A 23600-nucleotide genomic window follows, 5' to 3' on the forward strand; every position below is an offset into this window, starting at 1 on the left:
ACTAATTTACAGTTTTTTAAAATACTCTGTATCTCCAAAGCATCAACTCCGCCCAACGAGCCCACTAAACACGGCAATATGTAATAATTATTGTTTTCTTATTCAGCTTGTAAAGTAGTTCAGCCGATTTGATGAAGTTCTTGCATAGTTCTTGCAACTGTTTGGTTGAAAAAGCTGTAGCCTACTATGTAAGATTTTAAGTTAAAAAAAAAGTTGTTTTTCATATCATTTCTCACTGACATGTCCACAACAACCATTGCAGTTAAATTGTTTTGTGACCTCTTCTCTAAATACTATTTTCAGTCGCTACTGTCTGTCCCATCGGAAATGTTTTACTTGCAACAAAATTGAAAATAAAAACACACTTTGGATAACTCTCTGGCTAATTATTGGTTTGTCTTCATGACGACATTATTACCATAGTGTGCAATGCAACCAATCAAGGTACAAACGCTGTAGTGACCACTTTTTACAAGATGTGTCGCAAATTACACTCCAAACAGCAACTCTACAAAGTACAGCTTTAATGCACTTATTGTAGTTTCCTTTTTGGATGAAAGCATCAGCCAAATGCACGCAATGCATTGACAGATTTGCAGCCTCGGACAATGTTGGCAGCCGTCAGCCGGCAATCAAACCACGTATGAGACCAGATAAGTTTGATTCAGGCGTGTAGTTCTTCCTATTCCACCTTTCCTGTCGCTTTTCAATGTGTTTTCTGTGATAAAGCTAGAAAGACGTCATCAAACATCTCGTTAGTTAGCCTGCTAAACTTTGAATGATTTATTTGTGTTATTTGGAGACCTGGCAGAGGGAGGCATTAACTGTGGTTACAGTGGTTAAAGTCAGGAATACACAGTTTCACTTAGGAAGCAAAAAAACTTTTTCATAAGAGAAGACATTTTCACAAAGGTGTATTTTGTATATTTTATTAGAACAGTATACAACAGGCACAGCAGCACTGAGAACTCACATCTTTAAACAATATTTACAAGAGTAAGGGAGAAGACAAGTCATGGGCCAGCAGACTGCTCCTTACTTTCTCAGACTTTGGGTAAAGGTCCATACAAACACACACACACACACACACACACACACACACACACACACACACACACACACACACACACACACACACACACACACACACACACACACACACACACACACACACACACACACACACACACACACACACACACACACACACACACACACACACACACACACACACACACACACACACACACCATCCTTGTACTTCTATTTTTGGGAGGACACTCAATGACACAATGCATTCCCTAGCCCCTCAACCTAGCCTTAACCATTTTAACTAAATGCCCTAACTAACCCTGAACCCGTACCCAAACCCTCACACTAACCTTATTCTAACCTGAACCCTAAAACCTAGCCTTAACGCTCAAACAGCCGTTTGAAGAAGACTGGATCTGGCAAAATGTCCTCAAGTTCCAAAAGGTCAATAGATAAAACTGGTCACACACACACACACACACACACTCATAGATATATAAACAGTATATACACATATTTACAGCCTGAGCACACAAACACTAGCTGGAATGTAAACTGGAGGACTCTGACTCGGTGGTGGTGGAGGCCCCCGGGCGCCTCCGTGGCAGAATCTTCAGACTTGAGGCCCGGCTCAGGGTGAGGGCTCTGCGGGCTGAGCTCTTGAAGCCTGCCCCCAGAAAGGCATAGAGCAGTGGGTTGAGGCAGCAGTGAGAGAAGGCCATGGGCTCGGCCACCGCCAGCCACACGCTCAGCACTGCCTCTAGGCTGCAGCTGCGGGGCAGGACGTCCAGGCGCAACAGGGCGTCCACGGATATGCCCGCTCCGTAGGGCAGCCAGCACACGAAGAAGCAGAGGACCAGGGCTATGGTGGTCCTCACCGCCCGCCGCTTCTGCCTCTGGCCCCCCAGAGGGCCCCGGGTCAGCCTGGTCACAATGACGCAGTAGCACACCAAGAGCACCAGGCCCGGGATCACCAGACCCACCAGGACCAGCTGCAGGTGGAACACCGCGACCCAGAGAGGAGCGTTGTTGGCCGGGTAGAAGCGCTGGCACAGGGTGGCCCCCTCTCCACCTTCCGCAGTGCGGGCGAATACCAAGTCGGGAACGGCCAAGAGGCCAGCAGGCAACCAGGCACCTGTAGAGGGAGAGGAGAGGAGACAGAGAATGTTAAAGGGCTGTCTATTTTATGTTCAAAGATCCATCTGATTGGACTAATTTGACTGTCAACATTCAATCTGTTTCATCTCTATACCTAGTTAAAAATGCTCTCCCATTTTACCATAGGAACAGCTGTACATGTACTTAATCAGTAAAATACTATTATCATTGATACCATCACTGTTCCATGTATTTACCTGTAATCATATGTGTGATTTATGTTAAGCTGGCATCATACACAAGTGACTGTGTGGGTGTGTTCTTGTGTGTTGGTATTGTTTTGTTTTGTTTCAGTTTCTTGCTTTTGTTTGTCCTTCTGTGCATTAACAAATACGTTCTTAATATGTTCTTATTGTACTTTTATATTGAAGCCCCCCTTGAAAACCAAATGGGTTCAACTCAAGGGGTTATTCCCAATAAAGATTTTTTTTATCAATAAGGAAGGAGAAAATAAGAGCTCCAAACGGGTTTAAAATAAAAGAGACAGCATCAACTCACCCACATAAACCAGCCTGTGTGCCAGCAGCTGCCTGAGCTCTCCTGTGTTGGTGTCTGTGGCTCTGACCACGGCCAGGTAGCGGTCCAGGCTGATGAAGGCCAGGATGAGCACGCTGCCGTACAGGTTGACGGTGTAGATGACGTGCACGCCCACGCAGCTCACCGCTCCAAAGCGCCAGTCAGCCAGCCAAGCATCAGCCGCCCAGAACGGCAGCGCTGCGACAAAGAGGAGATCAGCAGCAGAGAGGTGGAGGCGGTACCGGTCTGTCAGGCTGCACTTTGACCTGCAGGCAAACGCACAAGAGCAAATTCAAATGTTAATTGTGGGGTTTTTTTTGTGTGGGTTCTTATCAACTTACTTTTTGTTATCTCTTTCCTTTTATCAGAGAAAGATTAACATCAATCACAAAAGACAGCAGGACAATGACAATACAGAAACTAAAATATTAACATAACCCATCCCTTTCAATCCAATAAGTCTCCATTTCACTGTAATATATGATAATGTTCTTTAAGAAAGAGTAGAAATGGTGATTACAGCAGTTTTTTCATTTTTATCTACAATCATTTGCCATGCTGAAAGGGCCCCAGCTCCAGCGCCATGCAATCTTTCCACTGATTAGTTCCACACTTATGATATCAACATATGTTAATCCATTGGATTATTGTGACTATGTTTGTGGGGGTTTTCCAACATAAAGCTAATAGCATCTTTTTGGCAGCAGTGATGCCCGTTAAAATAATATGTGTATTCGTACAAGTTCATTTTAATGAGGTCGTATCATTCAAGAGTGGCAGGGTGGGCGAGCAAGGTACATTTATACCCAATGTTCAGACAGCACAAACCTCACCCCAATTTTTACCTCTCGGCATCTTTAAAAACAATTACTATTTACTACAATTACTGCCATGGAGCCCGTTAGATACACAGTCCTGTCAAACGGTCTAGACAGTAAACTACATTTTATAATACTTATGAACATTTATATCATATTTTTGTAAATTTGCATACTGAGACATCCAACTGTGATATCATATAGGTTTCCAGAGGCTTTAAACATCTCTGCATTCCCAATACATAGGCAGGTAGAAGCCTGAGTCCATCTCAATGCGAATATTCCTAAACAATGGTAAATGAAAAACCCTAAAAATGTATCGCCTATTTCTTATCGTCTCACCTGCGTTGGCAGCCCAGCACTATGACGACCAGGCCGTTCCCGGTGATGCCCAGTATGAAGATGAGAGCGTACACCACGGGCAGGTAGACTTGCTGGAGGTCGTTGGTGATCACATGCTCCACACCACAGGGCTCCTCAAAATCCACCCCCAGCTCCCCAGAACCAGAGCCTGAACCTGAGCCCGTGTCATTAGAATCGTAGTCCAAGAAGAAATGCTGTAGACAAGAGAGATAAGACAGATAAGACAGTGGTGATTAAGGGGACCAGAGGAAGTCTCAACATATAAACACAGATTTGTTGATTGACATAAAACACTCTCATGCTCTACTACACACACATCAGTAAACAGCCCTTACCTGATAGTACGTCATGACAGAGGCAGTTCCTTTTTTCTCAGAAGAGTGAAGTGGAGATTTCAGTCTATGGGGGTTATATAGAGCGATATATGCTCCTCCTCCAAAACACTCCAACACATCTGTGCTCCTGCCGAAACGTTTTTCCTGTTTTCGAGGTGTCAGGTGCTGATAGTGCCTCTACCACAGGATACTGTGTTGTGTGTGTGTGTGTGTGCACTGCTTGAATTGTTTTGGACCTGAGACCTCTACTATGTGATAAATCAGGGTCTATAGGCAATAGGAGAGGCTGCAGATGAGAATCAGACTGTGTGTGTGTGTGTGTGTGTACGTATGTATGTATGTGTGTGAGACAGTATATTTCCAAATTCCACGCTCAGTTAAATCAGGACAAGCAAAAGGAGTTTCATTTCTCAGCTGAGTGTGAACACACTTGTTGCCTTGGCGTCACTGTCTGTGTGTGTATGTATGTAAGACCATGCATGAGAGAGGGACACACCGAGGAGAGGGAACGTGGTATTCTGCGAGTGAATGCGAGATGATTATCTGCGTCTGTCCTGGCAAACACCAATATATACTTGCTCTGATCGTTTCGCTGTCAGTCGACCATGAGTTCTGGCGAGGGATATTTCCATCACCTTTCCAAGATAACAGTAGTGTTTCAACACCAATCCGAGAAGGACTTTCACACTGCAACCAAGTTTAAAACGCTTTTTATTATTATTCATCAACTGAATGTAGGCCTAAAGGATGCAATAAATGAGTACAAATAAATAAAAGGAATGGATACGATTTGATGTGATTTTTTAAACAATAAGGTAATTTCATTTTTTTAATCTTTCAAATTCCAGCTCATATGTAATATTCTTCCAGCTTTATCATTTACAGTTTTCCTTTAATGGCAGTTTTTTTTTAATTAAATTGGCAGGAGTCTGGCCATTCATTCATAAAGTCAACACACCACTCAATGGAAAGTTCCATTTTGAAATGCAATGATTTATCAATTACATTTTTATCATCTTAATGGCATTTAATTATGATCATTGTATTTACTGATGAGAACTAAAGTCCATATTGCAGATCTATGTGTACGATGCCACATTGGACAGCAGACACATTTCCTGGTTTCTTCGGCAGAGGCAGGTCTGACTGTAAATGCCCATCCTTTTCCCCCAAACGCTTTAATCCCATAAGAAAACAGAAAAAGCCCCCCAAGAAAACACTGTCAAAGAGTGTGAAGACCAAGCCCACTGCGGTGCCTTATCTTTTTCTCATTTTCCCCACCCTTCCTCCACATTCACTGCTATCAGTAGAAACATCTGAAAAAATAACACTGCTGTGTAGAACTCTGTCTGAAAATAAAATAAAAACTATTCTTGGTTTATCCACAGCAAAATTATACAAATGACTTAGAGAAACATGCTTTCTGGAGCAGCCGACTGTACTGACTAGTATGTAATGCTGTCACGTTGAGCTATCATAACAGGAAATGCATAGTGTAAATAATTACATTAATCTTGGACTGAATTCTATTAAGTTATCCCAGGTGCACTGGCTCACTGGGATCCTAAATGATCACCAATGTCATAAATTACTGTATGTAATTACTGTAATAACTGTGCTTCCCGTGCTGTGACAAGTCCAAATGTTCTCTGTCAGAGAGGCACACTTCTTATTGGCGAAGGAATGACATATGGCAGGGGTTTTCAAAGTGTGAGAGAGTGAGCCCCCCCTCAGAGAACAAATTTCAGCGGAGCCCCCCCCCCAAAACATTTTTTTTCTAAATCCCTGTGTGTTTTAAAAGATCTTTTAATTATTTTACAAATTTAAACATATTTTTGAAACATTCTAAAAGAAATTGTGCGTTTTTAAACACATTTTTTAATACATTTTAACATCTTAAACCAGTGTTTTAATCCTGCTACATCTTAATCCAGTGTTTTAATCCTGCTTCCTTTAAGCATGGATAGTAGTGACTGAGTGTGCAGCGGAGTGAGAAAGATAGGCAGACAGACTTGCCCAAATTATTGACTAGTGAAATGTCATTCACACAACCAGTGTTTTTTCGGTAGAGCCTCCAATGTCCTGATGGAGGAAAATAGTAGCCAGTGGAGAACTAGACCCTCCTAGGGGGGTCCGGGCGTATGCCCCCCTGGGAGATTTTTTTTTTTCACCTTTTTAAAGTGAAATGCATGAATCTGGTGCACTTTGAGAGGAAAATTAAGAGGCTAAATATGAGGAATTTTGTGTGAACAAATAATTTGGAGACACTGGGTCTGATGAATTAGAAGCTATTGAAGAAAGACATATGGATTTTCCATAAAAATATTAATTTAAAATACAAAAATGTATGCAGCGTCCTCTGGGTTGGACTTGGCGCTCTTTTTCTTTAACGAGACCTATTTCTCTGTAATATAATGAATGCATTTAAATGCAATGAGAGGAACAAAGCAGAAGAACTCTTGTCCAGCTATGCCGTGATCTTAATATAAAAAACAAACAAAAATAAAAATAAATAATTGATTTTTTTTTTCCGTTTTTTCACAGATTCACCGGCCATAACCCCTGGGGGGCGCGCCCTACAGTTTGAAAACCACTGACATATGGTACAGTGTGACTGGAGTGCTGATTCCTGCATTAAGTGGCGCCACCAAGTGGGCTTTTAGTAAAAGGGTCTTCCACTGCCCAACAACTCTGAAATGAGTCTAAATATACAAATCTTTTTACCAGGTTTACAGTATATGGCGACAACAACTCATCACCAGGAAATATTTTATTAATTTAAAATTCATAAAATAAACTGAGAGATTCACTGTGTCCCAAATCAACACAACACACTATATGTATACAGAAGCACTGACCTATGTAGTTGAGTATACTTTTTTTTGTTTTTTTTAAACACAATTTTTTCTAATTAGTGAATGATAGTCAAACACTTCATAATGTCACTGCCAATTGTCCAAACAAATGATGTTTTTGCCAAATGTTCTTAGCACTGCATTACACACAAAAAACACCAAGCAAAGCCTGATTTTCTTTTTTTACATACTCAAGTGTGTCATATTGAACAGGAACCCTACTGTAATCATCTGGATAATCGGAACCAGGTCTAGTGAAATCTAGTGCTGGAAATGTCCATCCTAGGTTTACCAGCGGCAGCTTTTGAAGTTTTTAAATTTTAGAAAAATGCAGGTTAAAGAAATAACATGCTGGTACACAAAATTGCAGCAGCACCTTGCCAATAAACCCAGGTACAGGTGTATGGTGCATCCAGGTTAATGGCAACACATGTTTTTAAAGAAAAAGCCGAACAACACTTAAGTTCAGCCAAAACATATCACATGTAAAAGCTGCATCAAACACTCGAACACTTTGATACCATAGTAGCGGTTATTAAGCCTTTAAAAAAAAAAGGAGTCAGGAGTCACCTCTGCTAACGCGTTTCTCTGACGATCCTACTGCCGTTGCCACGCAACTGGGCCAGCAAGTCTCTGAATCCAGACGTCGTCTTCTTCTGCGCTTTCTTCTCGGGCGAAGCGGCCCTTGCCTTGTCGGTGTGTGTTTCCAGAGTGATTTCAGAGGGAATCAGCTCAACAGTCAGATCACAGCTTTCTTGATCGCTGCCTTGCCCGCTGGCCGAGTGCAGGCTGCCGCCGTCGTCACTGATGATGTCTTGATTCTTGCGCTTGTTGTTGTTGCCTTGGAGACGCTGCTGCTTAGCGACGCGAGAACCCTGAGAATCATCTCTTCTTCTTTTCTTCCTCTTCCCTTTTATCACCGGCACTCTGACACACCGTCTGAGGTTCCTGAACATGAAGGCACCACAGTCAAGTCACAAGTCAGCAGGCGCCATTGATCTTGAACATTAAGTTAAGTTACTTTATTGGTCAATGGTTACATTGAAATTTGTCTTTCCGCATATCCACTCTCAAGTTACCACACTTCAGAGGGGGTCAGGGCGCAGGATCAGCCGTAGTACAGCGCCCCTGGAGCAGTTTGTGGTTAAGTGTCTTGCTCAAGGACACAATGGTAGAGATGGTGGGCACGTAGACGTAATAGCCACTACTAGTTAAGTTTTCCAACGAACACTCTCCTGTCCGGTGCCGGGGATCAAACCAGCAACCTCATGGTTACCGATCTAGGCCATCCTACCTAACTTTTCTTTTTTTATATTGCCTATTCCACCCTGCAAATTAGCTTTTGAATTTTTTTTTTACTTTATGCGTTGTTGCCAAACTGATGTTTTATTGTGAATCACCTTTGAGTTGCCTGTGTACGAAATGTGCTAGACTTGCATTGCCGTGCTGCGGTAGAGATTAGAGAAAGTGTGTTGCATGTGCACCGATACTTTACCTCTGAAGGAAGGTGTGCTGCCTCGAGCAGCCTGTTGATTCTCCCTCTGACACACATAGCTCAGTTTGCTTTGCAACCTTCTTCGCAAGTCTTTTCTTAAACAGACGCACATGTTTTAAAAGCTTCCTGAAAAGACAACAACAAAAAAACAGATAAGTGAGGTTATAATCAGCCAACAGCATACGACCTTTCATGTCTCACTATTTTTTTTCCAGCTCATGTAAACCAAAATCCAGAAAATCCTTCTTACTATGTCACCCAACTTTGATATCATATATTGATTTTTTTTTTTCTATTTTAGACCAGGTTACCAGAAACTACACACCAAGCAGTCTTACCCTGGAGCAATAGGCAGCCTCCTCAGTCTCCACTTCTTGATCAGGACCCACTGGTCACAGGTCAGGGACTTGGGATCTGAAGAACATACCCCAACGAGAGGTTGAACATGTTAGGGTCAATTTGTGTGCTGAAATATACACTAACAGATCCGGGATTATTGTCAGCAGCATTAAGGCTCATAACAATAGATTGAATGTGGTAATGACAAAGCCTTTGGAAAAAAAATAAACAAGGATGTCCTCTTCCATTATATGCGTGTCCAGTTGTGATGATAATAATAATGGATTGGATTTATATAGTTATTTTCTTCGCACTCAAAGCGCTTTACAGGATTCCATGTTCCATTCATTCACACACAGTCATACCGGTGGTGGTAAACTACGATAGTAGCCACAGCTGCCCTGGGGCACACTGACGGAAGCGTGGCTGCCATTTCGCGCCTATGGCCCCTCCGACCACCACCTCAAACATACAGCAATCATACACATGAACACAAATAATGACTCAACAAACCTCCGATCCATGATCTGTTGCATATTATCAGATTTAAAAAATACATTTAAATCGTGAAAGTGGAATGTCAGGCTGTGTGTAGCCATCCCAGTTTTAGTAGCAGGAGGTTTGGGGCACACTACAGGTAGACACTGGTTGGCCTGTTGTTTGCATGCCCCCAAATGGGAGGTATTGAATGGTGAATTAACTAAAATATATTTAAAGTGGCTGAAGCTCGTCGATTTTGTCTTTTGTCTCTTTCAAAGCTGATGGTTACAGTTGGAGCCGCTGATAAGATCCCAGTCTGCGTGATTTTGGTTATTTGCAGGTGAAAAGACATTCCACCAATAGCCACCTTCAAAAGCTTGACTAACCTTCACTGGAAGTGTTTTAGACTGTAACCTCAATGTTGAACCATTTTCATCCATTCCGCACAAATGCAACACTGCGTATCAGCAGCTCTTCAACCTGGATACATCTTCATTTAATCTTTACTGTCTATTTGCTGTCCCCAGACACGTGTCACATTGCCGTAACATAAGATGAGTGTGCTCACCATTGTCCAAGAGTTTTTTTCTGATGGGTGTTTTCATCCGCTTTGCCTTCTGGTAGAGCTTGTGACAGGCGGAGCAGCATGAGCCCTGCGTGGGCCAGGGTTCCACAGGGGTAACGTCACATAGCAGAGAGGAGGGTCCTGAAGTTACGCTGCAGGTATCAGACACACATCCGTCTTCATCCGATTGGTCCACTCCTTCATCAGCGACCTCGGTGAACTTTCCCTCACCCTCCTCCTCCTCGGCAACACACTCTGCGTGGTTGTTGTGTGTGTTGTTGATGATGTCGATGATGTCCCGCCCCCCGTTAATGACTTGAGTCTTCTCAGGGTCCTTCTGTATTCTGGAGGAACGTTTGGGAGACATGGGGTGTTTCAAAGTCAGCCTATATTCAAATGACCTGTGACAAAAAAGGCAACAGTGATTAACAGTGATAACACACCTGTAAAATGTGTAATACATTGGTATGTGTATGATGATTGGGTGAGAATGGCTTTATCGTACTCCATAGTTTGAAAAGGTGGAGTCAGCAATTCTGGACAACAATTGTTGTCAAAAATCAGTGAATTACTCCTCAAGATCCGCTACCTGCTGTCCGTCACTGTGATTGCGCTGAATAAAACTCGGCTCTGTTAGTCTTAACAAAGGGGCCCATCATAGCCAGCAACATGCCCATTTACAGAGCCTAGGTTGTGTATTAACACAGGATTTTATTCGCTTCTCCAGTGTACACACAATACAGACAGGTAGCAGATCGTGGGCAGATACTCACTGATTGTGACAAAAAGTGATGTTGACAACAAGTGTTCTCAAGAAACGCTGACTTCACCTTTTAACAGGAGGTCACACAGGCTGAGTTTTCACATGGTCTCACCTATAATATTCGATTCTTATGGATGTTGTATGAACGATCGAGTCCAAGTCATCCGCCTCAGACCCGCCGTCATTCGCAGGCCTGCACATTTGGAGACAACAAAACCACTTTAATAAAGGAAATTTAATGTAGTGGAAAGTAACAAAACATGATCTTGGTGTGACGGGCTTTTCCTATAATACACAACGTTTTAAGCCGTAGCCAACCGTAGCACTAAACTTGACCAGGAGCACAATCGTTCACGACAAATGAAGAACTTGTAGGATCGGTTACAGTTTCAACTGACATTTTGGTGGTTTATATTCCGAAAGTAACTTGATATGAGACTCAAACATGTCCACAACACGACTGTCTTTCATCTTATTTTAAGCCAAGGTGTACCAGCTGTAAGCTACCACGGTCATCAACACTCAGCGTGATGGTCGGCTCTAGCATTAAAACTTACTGCGCCTCAGGTCGTTCACAATTTACGTTATTTGAGAAGTTCACCACCATTTTTTCAACTGACACTGAGATAAGCACAACGGCGTAAACTACTGAACAGCAAAGCGCTTACATGTGAACATTCTGTGTCGTTATCTCGCGGGCTTCAGATTCAGGCTGTGTTGTGTTGTTCTTGGAGATGCGCGCGCGGCAGAAGTGAAGCGGCCTCCGATTCTTCTTCTTCTGCTGCTCAAAAACAAGTGGCGCGCTGCCGCCACCTAACGGACAAGCGTTGGAATGGTAGAAACCATGGTAGAAAGACTATCATTAGGAAAACACCAAACACATGTGTGTGTTCAAATTTGTGTATGCTATTTTCTATTTTCTGTCTGTTTTTTTAAAAGCCTACAGTAATAGGCTAGGCTATCATTATTAATATCTAGGCCTACTAGTTGTATTATATTTGTCTGTGAATCCATGGTGTAGCCTATATTTGTCTTTTATTGTCAATCTTAAAGTAGGCTAGTTTATCTGACCACTGGATGTAGCCCTACCGTTGTACCGTTGCACAGCCTAACTGTCTTCTTCTGGTTTTATTGGAGCTTGGCAACAGCATTCATGTAGGCTAGCCTACATTACAGTCACTCATTGATCTTGAGTGTGGACTGCTGATTTACATCCAAACCTCTGGCATGGCATGTAGAAATACTTGATAACTAATCCACCATCCAACTACACCAACTGTCGCACATTATCATTGCCTCGGATACATTTACAACTGAACTGGGATGTAACAATAGGTTATGGGCTGACAAAAGCCTGAGTGATAACTAAGTGAATGGATCTGAGGAAGTCAGGGAGGCTTTCGTTGGTCCATTTGTCTGATCAAACCAACACCTGTGACAATGTCTCTGTCTGCCTCAGCTGGTTTCTGATAAATTTATCACAGTTTGGTGAATGGACAGGATTGTGGGACAATGCAGAGCAGAGGGGTAAAAACAGTAGGCCTACTTGATAAACTTTTACTGTGACATTAGAACGTAGGCTATGTCAACTATTTTGTGCAAGTTGAAGTGCACATGGAGTTTGGAACCTGAACACATGGATCAATATCTGTTGTGTTAATTGAGATTGGACCAATGGAACCACTGTTGATTTATCACCACAATGTCTACCCATAAGACTTTGAACCTTAAAGGATGTCGCTTCAAAATGTAAAAAATTATAGGGCTACTTCAATGCATATAACCATGCTGTCTGGTTATAGTTACTGCCTTTTGAAGAGGTCAACTCCATCAACCTTTGTACAGAACTTTATTACCAAACGGTGGCAGGGGAGGTCTACAGAAGAAAGGGGCGTATTCTTGGCCAGGTTTCCCTTCGGTTTTCCTTTGTCCATTCAGTGAGCTGTAGACGCATGAGGAATGATGAGAGTTATGTGGAAATCAGCAGTGTTTGTGTTAATGCTGCTTAATATGCATATGCATATGAATGCTGCTGTGGATCATTTGAAAGGTTCTGCGGCAGAGAGCACTAGGCCAGAGGGGAAGGCCAGGACAGAAGACACCTATCCTGCTGTTTCTTCAACTTTCCGGGGCAACTTGCTGGTGGTACCCATGGATGGGAGTCACTGGGTGGCTGTGAAGGCACTGGCCCAGGAAATGGGTCGCCGTGGACACCGGGTCACCGTGGTCATACCTGAAGTCAGCATACGAATGGGCCCGGGGAAAGACTACGATACTGTGACCTATCCTGTCTCCTACGACAAGGTTTATATAGATTCGGTCATGGCCACACACAAGGAGATAATGCAGAAAACCTCCCAGTCATTCACACAGAAGATTAAGAAGCGCTTCTCACAGATCCAGAAAATCACAGGTTTTATCCACTCGACTGCAGAGAGCCTCCTGTTCAATACCAGTCTCATCTCACATCTGAAACAGCAGGTGAGTGCACACACACACAGAGGCTGGAACACAGCGTGAGGATCAGGTGTCAAATCTGGAATGTTTGCACTACATACTGAAATTGTGAGGCATTTGACTGTGACTACTAACTCTTGAGACTACTTTCTGGGCCTGTTGTGGAATACATTATACTGTGTGATTAATTATTAAGTTCCTTAATAAGTGATTGAGTAACTCCGGTATGTACAAAGTATTCACATAATTTAGTTAGGCCTATGCAGAATTAGGCCACAGTTAAGTCCATGGAAAACAAACTCTCTTCTCCAAGCTTACCTGCATCCATGGTTTTTGATAAGGTTGTCATTACCGACAAGTGTCGCATGGTTTCTCTCTTTAATCAATACTTTGTAAACTCCACTCCACTCTTTTCTTTAATTGTTTGCTGAAAAAAACTTTCAGATAATTTATTGTACTATGCTGATGTTCAGCTAATCTCACAATGGCCTATTTTTTTAAAAAGAGCTGCAGCTCCCCTCGTAAATATACAATCTTTGAGCTCCCCCCGCCCCCTGCCCGGAAGCGAAGCCAGATACGCCTCGCCGGGAGAATTCTGACTGGAGTATATTGGGTGGGGGAGGGGTGGGGGTTTCAGAAAGGGGGAGAGTGAGAAAAGGAGAGTGTTATTTTTTTAAATATTTTGGCAGTCTCTAGGCACACCGTGGACCCATGGATATGTTAGAACACATTTAAAAAGTGCATTTAGCATAATATGTGACCTTTAAACCATTTTAAACAACTGCAATAATTCTAGAAGTAGATGAAAGCAAGCCTTCTTTCAGCATTCAACCTATTTCTGAACTTAAAACTCAAGCTATAATTAATTCTATTAAGGTCTCAACAGCGAAGGATATGTATGGTATGGATTCTAAAATGCTTAAAACTCTGCAAGAACACCTAGCCTACCCCATCACACAAACTATCAACCAGTCAGTACGACAGGGGATATTCCCAACAACCTGGAAGACCGCAATTGTTACTCCTATATTCAAGTCAGACGACCCTCAGAACATATGTAACTACCGACCAATCAGTATTTTACCTATAATTTCCAAGGTTGCTGAGAAATGTGTATCAGAGCAGCTTGTTTCTTTTTTAAATAATGGTCCATTTACTCTTCATCCCATGCAGTTTGGCTTCAGGGCCCACCACTCTGCGGAAACAGCTAACTGTTTTTTCTTAGAGGAGGTCCGAGCAATGGTCGACAAGGGAGGTGTTGTTGGGGCTGTGTTTTTAGACCTTCGTAAAGCTTTCGACACAGTCAACCATCAGGTCCTTATTGCCAAACTGTCTGCTTTTAACTTCTCACCTTTAACACTCAAATGGATTGAGTCATATTTAACTGGTAGAAGTCAACATGTTTTTGTGAACAATCAACGTTCACCAGCTCTTAATTTATGCACTGGGGTACCACAAGGATCGATACTTGGCCCGCTTTTGTTCAGTCTGTATATTAATGATCTGCCGTTGGTTTGCCCTGATATCAAAATACAAATGTATGCAGACGACACTGTAGTATATGTGCATGCCAAAACAAAAGATCTGGCTGCTGCTAAACTGACCACAGCTATGGACCGGATCACTAATTGGCTAAACCATTCCTGCCTCCAACTTAATGTTAATAAAACCGTAGGAATGTTTTTTACCAAAAGACAATGTAACATCGTGTCGAACATAACAATATCAGGTCAAAACATAAGTATTGTGCCACAATTTAAGTATCTGGGCATTATCATTGATTCTACTCTTTCTTTTAAAGCACACATTAAGAAGGTGTGCAACAGGGTCAAGTTTAGCTTAGCCAATTTTAAATATATTAGAAATTCCCTAACTTTTAATGTTGCCAAACTTTACATGGATGCCATGATTATGTCACATCTTACATACTGTATGACAAGCTGGGGACAAACTAACAGTTTGTCATTGAAGCCATTAGCAACTCTTTACAAGAGAACACTCAAAGTGTTGGACCAGAAGCCTAACAGTTCACATCATTGTACTATATTAAATAACCGTAAACTGCTGAGCTGGGAAGATGTAATCAAATATAAAAACATCTGCCTGGTTTTCAAAATTCTGCATAACACCGCTCCTCCTCCTTTAAAATCATTCATAATCCAACGTAACAGCAGCAATCAGATCACCAGAAGCACCACACGGGGTGACCTTCTAATCCCATTTAGAAAAAGCACATTTGGTCAACAATCATTTTCTGTTAGGGCAATACAAAATTGGAATTCACTGCCTACCACTATCAATGATATACATACATATTCCACCTTTACAACACATCTTAAAACATGGCTGTCCGACAACTATAACTGCACACATTAATTTCTGTCAGACGTGATGTGTGTGTTTGATGTGCCATTGTTGCTGCCGCTCCATCTCTGCTACCTGCCTGCATGTTCTGCCCTATGTACTTTCAATGTGATCTTTGTGGCCTATTTTCCCTTGTCTCCTGTGTGTTTGTGTTGTTGTTGCATGAACTGCCTTGATATCTTTGTCATCATCTGTGCTTGCCTGTTTGTTCTTGCTCCAACTGTGTGCAATATGTTTGTTTGTCTTTTTCCCCTTCTTGCTCAGGCCTGCTGTAATTATAAATGTAATGTATTTATTTTTATTTTTTTACTGTTATGTATTGTAGGTTGCCTACTGACAACTGGCCGGGGACTACAGCTGGAAATTAGCCAAATAGGCTAAAGCTGCTCCTTCTCAAAGGGGACTGTCCACGAAACTATAAACAAATAAACTAAACTAAACTAAATTCTCATTTTCTGAGGTTCGGGATGAACTTTCCCGATTGGACCCAAATAAGTCTGCTGGCTTTGATGGGTTGGACCCAAAGTTTCTCAAAGCAGCCGCTCATCTTATTGCTGACCCAATCACAAGGTTATTCAACCTGTCCATTCATCTCTCCACATTCCCTTCTGATTGGAAATCAGCTTTGATATTTCCCCTCTTTAAGGGTGGCTCTAGGGCCGACCCCAATTGCTACCGGCTATTTCCATCTTGCCATGCTTGGCTAAAGTACTAGAGAAGCTGGTCCTCAAACAACTGGATTTTTTTCTTACCACAAATCACATTTTGTCTGATCTTCAATCTGGGTTTCGTTCTGGCCATGGATGCATCACAGCCACACTTAAGGTCCTTGACAACATCATTACTGACTTGGACAACAAGCAGGTCTGTATGGCCAGCTTTATAGACCTAGCCAAGGCATTTGATTCAGTTGATCACATGACCCTTTTGAGTAGGCTCTCTAGCATTGGTTTATCCCCCACCTGTTGCAACTGGTTTGCCAGCTACCTGACTAACCGAATCCAACAGGTCAAGACAGAGAACATTCTGTCGGAGCCACTAGTTATTACTAAAGGGGTGCCTCAGGGATCAATCTTGGGGCCTACGCTCTTTTCCATCTATATTAACGATGTGGCCAAGGCTGCAGGCAGCTCCAGGATCCACCTTTATGCTGATGACACTATCCTGTACGCATCTGGCCCTTCTCTCTGCTCAGCAGCCTCCACTCTTCAGGACAGTGTCACTTCTATTGAGCACTCTTTCCACAACCTCCATCTACGGCTCAACTCTAAAAAGACCAAATGCAAGTGTTGTTTTTCGATCGGAAAAACAACACTTCCAGCCCACCCAAGATCCTTTGCGCTGACAACTCCGAACTGGAGTTTGTCAAGTCCTACAAATACCTAGGGCTTTGGCTGGACTCTTCCCTTTCATTCTCCGTCCATATCAACACTATTCAGACTAAAGTGAAAGCCAGATTGGCCTTTCTCTTCCGGAACAAAGCATCCTTCACACGTTCTGCTAAACTTACACTTGTAAAAATGACCATCCTGCCCATCCTTGACTATGGTGATACAATCTATAAAATGGCTTCAAAAACAGCGCTACACAAACTGGACGTTCTTCACCATTCAGCTATCCGCTTTGCCACCAATGCTCCCTTTCATACACACCACTGTGAACTTTTCAAACTGGTGGACTGGCCCTCCCTCCAAACCCGCCGACTCCGACATTGGCTCCAGTTTATTTATAAGACACTCCTGGGCAAGACCCCGTCTTACCTTTCCTCCCTTCTCCATCTCTCCAGAAGCACTTACCGCACAAGATCATCTGAGCTTATCAAACTCACTAACCCACTCACCAGGACTACCTTCGGCCGAAACTCCTTTAATTTTGCAGCAGCTTTTGACTGGAACAACATTCCAGACACCCTCAAACTTACTGCGTTTACTTCACAGTCTGCCTTCAAGCAGAAACTTAACATTGTTTTAGTAGACCCCCCCCCCCCCTGCTCCTGTTGATTCCACTGTTTCTCACTTGCATACACCCTTCACACACAATATATCATTAGCCCCTTTTACACAGCCAGTGAAAGCCGGGAATATGCCGGCCTTTCGGCCCTCCGCCCTGCTGTATAAATGCGACAGTTGCGGAACGAGGGAAGAAAGGTGCGAGAGATTGTTCCGGGAATTTTACTACCTCGGGGGGTAGTAAGATTCCCGACACAATCAGTTCCGCCTCTCTGTTTAAATGCTCCAGCTTGTTGTTGCGGAACAGGGGGGCGTTTGACGTTCCATAGTCTATGTTCTAAACATGCGACCATGTTAGCAGTTGAAGGACGTGTGTTTAACATTAACCACGGCGGCCTGATGTCCCGTAAAAATCACCAAATAAAAGGAACGGTGTATAATCTAGCTGATCATAAGGTCCGTTGCTCAATCCAAACCCCCGCGCTTCATTTTGCAGAGTGTATGAGTCTATTTCTGCCCAGGAGAAGTTGTACAATGGGAAAGCTAGGCTAGGCTAAGTAAGGGATAAAGTATAGCGAACGGGTCACTTGCTAGAAATAAAGACCGACAAGCTGAAGCAGGAGCCCGACGCGCAGCGGAGGGCTCTTGTTCAGCTTGAAGGTCGACCTAGTAACGGGGGAATAGTCTGCTCGCCCCGCTAGACTGTCTGCTTCAGCTGACTGAAGGCTCCGGCTCAGCTGTTAGCCACAGAGCTACTGTTTTGCTAACACATTCCGCCGCCGCTATTATTATCCTAAGTCTGAGCGTATATCCACACTTTATTTCTGTCTACAGTAACGTGACTTCACACACTGTGTGTATGTGTATGTTTATGTCTGATTGGCAGATCTCTGCCCTCACAAAGAGACTCGCTCACAACCAACCTGTCACACACACACACACACACACACACACACACACACACACACACACACACACACACACACACACACACACACACACACACACACACACACACACACACACACACACACACACACACACACACACACACACACACACACACACACACACACACACACACACACACACACACACACACACACACACACACACACACACACACACACACACACACACACACACACAGGTGAAGCGGTCGGATTGATTTAGTCAGTTTGGTTAACTGTCCCAGTGATGTTGGACTCAGCGCGTAGCGAGATCAACTGGCACATCGTGGGGACAGTAAAATACGGCCCTCTTACTGCAAGCTCCAGCACTTCTGCTCTCAATTCACCGGCCAGTGTTGTTGTAAAGCAGCTGACCGGCGCGGCGCTAAATGTTTACGTCACACCTGGCGCTGTTTACAAGCACCTCTTTCATTCCGGAGCGCTGTGTAAAAGGGGCTACTGATGCGCCAGCAGGCCGGCGTTGCTTGGTTCTGTGTAAATAACACAGAAGCAAGCAAAGCCGGCATTTTGGAGTGATGTTGTTCCGTCAATATGCCGCAATCTCTGTGTAAAAGGGGCTTGTGACACATCTTTTTTTTTTTTTTTTCACCCAGACACATGCATCCGCTCGCATACACATGCTCGCACGCACACACGCATACATTCGTTTAATTTTTGTGTTGTTTCTTATTTATTACACCCTGTCCAGACCTCTACGCCCATCCCGACTAGTTTTTTAGTGCTTTTGTGTTTTCTATTTTGTTACTGTACATAGGCTGTGCATTTGTACATCCGTTTTATATTTGTCTAAGTGAGTCATGCTTGTGTATTTGTTATTTGTACCTTTACTCCTAGTGGGGCCTCTTGGACCAGATCAATATTGTAAATAAGAAACTGTTCTTAATGTTTTATCTGGAAAAATAAAGGTTTAAATAAAATAAATACATTTCTGCAAATAGGTACTTAAAGTGATGAAAGTATCTGGTGACTGATGAATGATTAAATCTGACATTATTACATTGTTAATACTGATGGATCAATGTGTAAGTACTGTCTTACTGGTTGACGTGAAGCTAGTTTTATGTACTTTATGGACCGCTTAGTAACTTTATCTGTATACAGTATATTTAATGTTTCAGAATTCACTATCTGATTTCCCTTAATTAATGATATTGTGTATTGAAGTGAGCTGTCAAATACATCAAGCAATAGTAGGGCCTATTTGTTTTCAAATTGTAGTGTAAAATTATGTAACATATACAGTATGTATGATGGTATTTTAGTGCTGGGGTGGGGTGGGGACCCTTCTAAATGGGCTTAAAATAAATGTGAATGGATTAATGGGGTAGGAAAAAGTTATGCTATATAAAACGTATCCATTTTTGGGATAATCTAAATTTGGCAAAATATTGGGTGTTATGGCCACCACAAGAAACATGACACAAATGAATGAAAGCAACATATAATAAAGGGCACCGTACCCGAGTTGAAGCAATATGATTTTTTATAAACAAAATCAAAACAAATCAACCCAAAACCACTAGAGTCAGGAGGACTGGCTAATCAAAAATAAATGATAGAGGAAGCCTGTACCAGCCACGGATTGGGCCGTCGAATCAAGGACTTCCTCCTCCCAAACTAATAAAGCCCAAAACAACCAACTCATAAATGAAGACACAGAAACAAACTACACTCCCAGTCCTCCATTATACCAAATGTAAATAAAATAAAAATTAGGATCAAACAAAAATCAAAACCAAGCCAGCCAGGAGCTGCATCGTCTGATGTAAGAGAGAAAATGAGGCCACACAGACACACACAGAAAACAGTCAACCACATTGGATATCTTTGAAAATGTGTTGTATTTGATATGTTTATCCTACCGTATGTTTTAAATGTTATATCCGCAAAGTAATTATAGTTGTCAGATAAATGAAGTGGACTTGTTGATTGTGTACAGAAGGGACATAGGGAGCAGGCAGAATGTGACAGTAGTGGAGTTAATTTAGAATGTTTAGCCTCAAATTTCATGCACTTGCTGTCCACCTCTAAGTTGGGTTGAAAAAATAAAGAGAGAGATTTTTAATGTGTAAAAAAACATAACATGCCCTTTGCTCCCATTTTCACTCTTGCACCTATTCCCTCTGCAGAACTTTGATGCTGTCTTGACAGACCCCATGGTGCCCACGGGCGTGCTGATAGCTCGGAAATTTGGTGAATTTCATACACAATTGGATCAGCTGTGTTCTCATAGGTCTTTACCTGTCTTCACCTCTCATCGCTACATTGTTTTTCTTTTAGGTATTCCCATTATTAACTTGCTGAGGGGAATTCCATGTTCCTTGGATATGAGCTCTGCAGGCACCCCCTCCCCACCCTCATACGTGCCCCGCTTCTTCACTGGATACACAGATAGAATGAGCTTCAAGGAGAGAGCTGTCAACACTTTGGTGAGCACTAGTCAGATATGCATGGGCCTTGTGGGTGCCCTTCCGGTGGCAAACACGTGATGCAGTGCCATGACTGTGGCCCTAGCTAGTTTTATGGCTGAAAAGTTAATAATTCCCATTGTGTCTATAGCCGAAAGGCCGAAGGCATTATGTTTTAGGGTCCTTCCATCAGTACGAAAGTCTCATCTGTAAATCCTGGACATTCTTGTGAGCGCAATATCTCAAGAACGCTTTGAGGGATTTTCTTCAAAGCACAAATGTTAGAGATGAACTGAATAGATTTTGGAGGTCATAGGTCAAGGTGACTGAGACCTCATGTGTTATGAACCTTATATCTCAGGAACGCTTTCCAGGATTTTTGTCTGATCTTGCACAGATGTTAAATTTGGACTTCCGTTTCAGCAATGTACATTTTTTTACATATTCAACAGGAACAAAGCTTTTCTCGCCAAAGCACCATCACCTTACTTTGTTCCCACTTGATAGTTGTGTGATGCCTCTCACCTGCAGGTAGCTGCATTGGAGCCGTTGTTTTGTCGACTGCTGTATTGGCACTTTGACAACTTGGCCTATCAGTTCCTGGGAGAGGAGGAGGGCATAGCTGAAGTGCTGTCAGATACTGCTATCTGGCTGTTAAGGTAACATATACAAATGTTATATTTTCAGGTGAAAGAACACGTCAACCTGAAGATTGCCCCCTTTAGAAACATTTACCCACACACACACATACACTGACTAACAATGGAAGATAAATGATATAGTCAGGATTCACTGTTATTTAATGCCACTAAATCACACTCTGTTTAGTTAAATAATGTTGTGTTGTGTTTGAAAAGGATTGACTTCACTCTGGAGTTGCCGCGACCTCTCATGCCTAATATTGTACTCGTCGGGGGAATCAACTGCAACGTGCAAAATCCTCTTCCTAGTGTAAGGCCCGTTTGTTTTTGATCCAATTCATGTGAAAAATGTATAATTCCATTTCCTCTCTTCTTCCTCCTTATTTTATCTCACCTGTGTTGATGTGTAACAGAAATAACCTTACTTACTTTCTGTCTGTGTGTGTGGGTAGGATTTGGAGCCCTGGGTGTCAGGAGAGCACGGCTTTGTAGTGTTCACTCTGGGCACCATGATCTCCGATCTGCCAGAAGAGACAACCTCAGCCTTCCTGGAAGCCTTCAGACAGATTCCACAGAAGGTAGAGGAATACATAGGTCCTATAGCCTCTGTATATAAACCTAACATTACAACTGAATGAAAAAACACAGCAGTTCAATAAGTGGACACTCCTTCTGACAGGTAATATGGAGGTTCACTGGGAAAGTTCCCGGCAGCATCCCGGATAACGTGAAGATAATGGAATGGGTGCCTCAGAACGACCTACTAGGTGTGTAAATCAAGCTGCAACACATCCTGAAAAAAGTGAAGCACAAGGCACAAAACTGACAGATGATGCGTCACACACCATACACCTATGAGGGGTTGTTTAGGCCATATATTATGTCAAGAATGTCATACACTGCACATACACTACTTTTTTCTCGCACACACACTTCTTTTTCCTCATGCACAGGAAAGCATGTTTATGCACCAGTTTCACTTGTCACACACAACTTTTTCCAGCACACCCCTAAAAAACAGCGCTTACACCAATTTCACCATGCATAGCTACACACTTGTTCTCGCATACACACAGAATGCACAGTAACACACCACTTTCAACTCACACACATACTACTTTTTCTTGCACACACATCAAAAACATTCACATACAGTACACGGCAACCTCTTTCTCTCTTTCACACACACACACATCAAAAGCATGCACATACATAACTTTCACCTCGCGAACACTACCTTTCCTCACACGCACACATAAAGAGCATGCACATAACCCATTTTCCCCTTGCCTGCATGCATTCTTGATATATGGCCTGAATGGCACCTCTATCATCTCTATGTGTGTGTGTTTTAGCACATCCCGGAGCTCGGGCTTTCATCACTCACTCCGGCTCACACGGTCTCTTCGAGGGACTGTGTCACGCCGTTCCCATGGTGATGGTGCCGATTGGGGGCGACCAGCCCGACAACGCACAGAAGATGGCGAGCAGAGGGGCTGGAGTGGTGCTGGATATCTTTACTATCACCACGGAAGACATTCTCTGGGGCCTGAATGAGGTCATCAATGACACCAGGTGAGGGGTCAAGAGGTCGTACACAATGTGGTTGTTTGGTTAATAACTGCTTTTACTTGATTTGAATACTTTCTACTTCACTTCATAGTTGTATTGTTCAACTCTTGCTGTTGTTCTGTTTACGTGCAGCTATAAGGCCAGTGTGCAGCACCTGTCAACTCTCCATAAAGACCGGCCCGTTGACCCACTGGACCTCTCGGTGTACTGGACAGAATTTGTTATGCGGCACAAAGGAGCCAAACACCTCAAAGCGGCTGTCCACCACCTCAACTGGCTCCAGTACTTCTGTGTGGATGTGATAGCGCTACTGGCTACTGGAGTGCTGGTTGTTCTGATAGTGACAGTAAAATGCTTCAAACTGTGTCTAGGCAAACTGAGCAGGAAGAGGAAGCAGGAGTAACCCGGTGCCACCTTTCGCACATCTAAAATCACTTGAAAAGGAATCATGAAAATATTAGTGCAAACAAAGCTGAAAAGGGTTTAAAGGTTTGACAGGGTTGGAAGAAAAATAGGCAA

At 42.9% G+C, this 23600-nt stretch overlaps 2 protein-coding genes across 4 annotated transcripts; one reads left to right on the forward strand and one right to left on the reverse strand.

Annotated features, from left to right (window-relative positions):
• Positions 1-1571: 1571 nt before the first annotated feature.
• On the reverse strand, positions 1572-21519 carry LOC307255578 (C-X-C chemokine receptor type 4-like; the record flags this gene model as incomplete). Of its 3 annotated transcripts, XM_080034274.1 has the most annotated exons (6): positions 21394-21519; positions 10832-10912; positions 9960-10357; positions 8911-8986; positions 8573-8698; positions 6978-8025 (listed from the first exon to the last, which is right to left on the reverse strand). In XM_080034274.1, the coding sequence occupies exons 3-6, from the start codon at positions 10321-10323 to the stop codon at positions 7653-7655; spliced, it is 939 nt and encodes a 312-aa protein (XP_079890400.1). In that variant the 5' UTR covers positions 10324-10357; positions 10832-10912; positions 21394-21519. The 3 variants fall into 3 exon arrangements, with proteins under 3 accessions (XP_079890398.1, XP_079890399.1, XP_079890400.1); XM_080034272.1 differs by lacking the exons at positions 6978-8025; positions 9960-10357; positions 10832-10912; positions 21394-21519 and adding exons at positions 1572-2167; positions 2689-2972; positions 3867-4081 and having other exon boundaries at positions 8911-8983; XM_080034273.1 differs by lacking the exons at positions 6978-8025; positions 8573-8698; positions 8911-8986; ... (1 more) ...; positions 10832-10912; positions 21394-21519 and adding exons at positions 1572-2167; positions 2689-2972; positions 3867-4081; positions 4223-4321.
• Positions 12742-23484, forward strand: LOC307256076 (UDP-glucuronosyltransferase-like; the record flags this gene model as incomplete). Its single annotated transcript, XM_080034942.1, has 9 exons — positions 12742-13200; positions 20590-20653; positions 20741-20889; positions 21400-21527; positions 21726-21819; positions 21962-22087; positions 22189-22276; positions 22865-23084; positions 23214-23484. The coding sequence occupies 9 exons, from the start codon at positions 12742-12744 to the stop codon at positions 23482-23484; spliced, it is 1599 nt and encodes a 532-aa protein (XP_079891068.1).
• Between the last annotated feature and the right edge of the window lie 116 nt (positions 23485-23600).

Source organism: Ammodytes marinus, assembly GCF_949987685.1.
Source record: "Ammodytes marinus genome assembly, chromosome: 9".
NCBI lineage: Eukaryota > Metazoa > Chordata > Actinopteri > Uranoscopiformes > Ammodytidae > Ammodytes > Ammodytes marinus.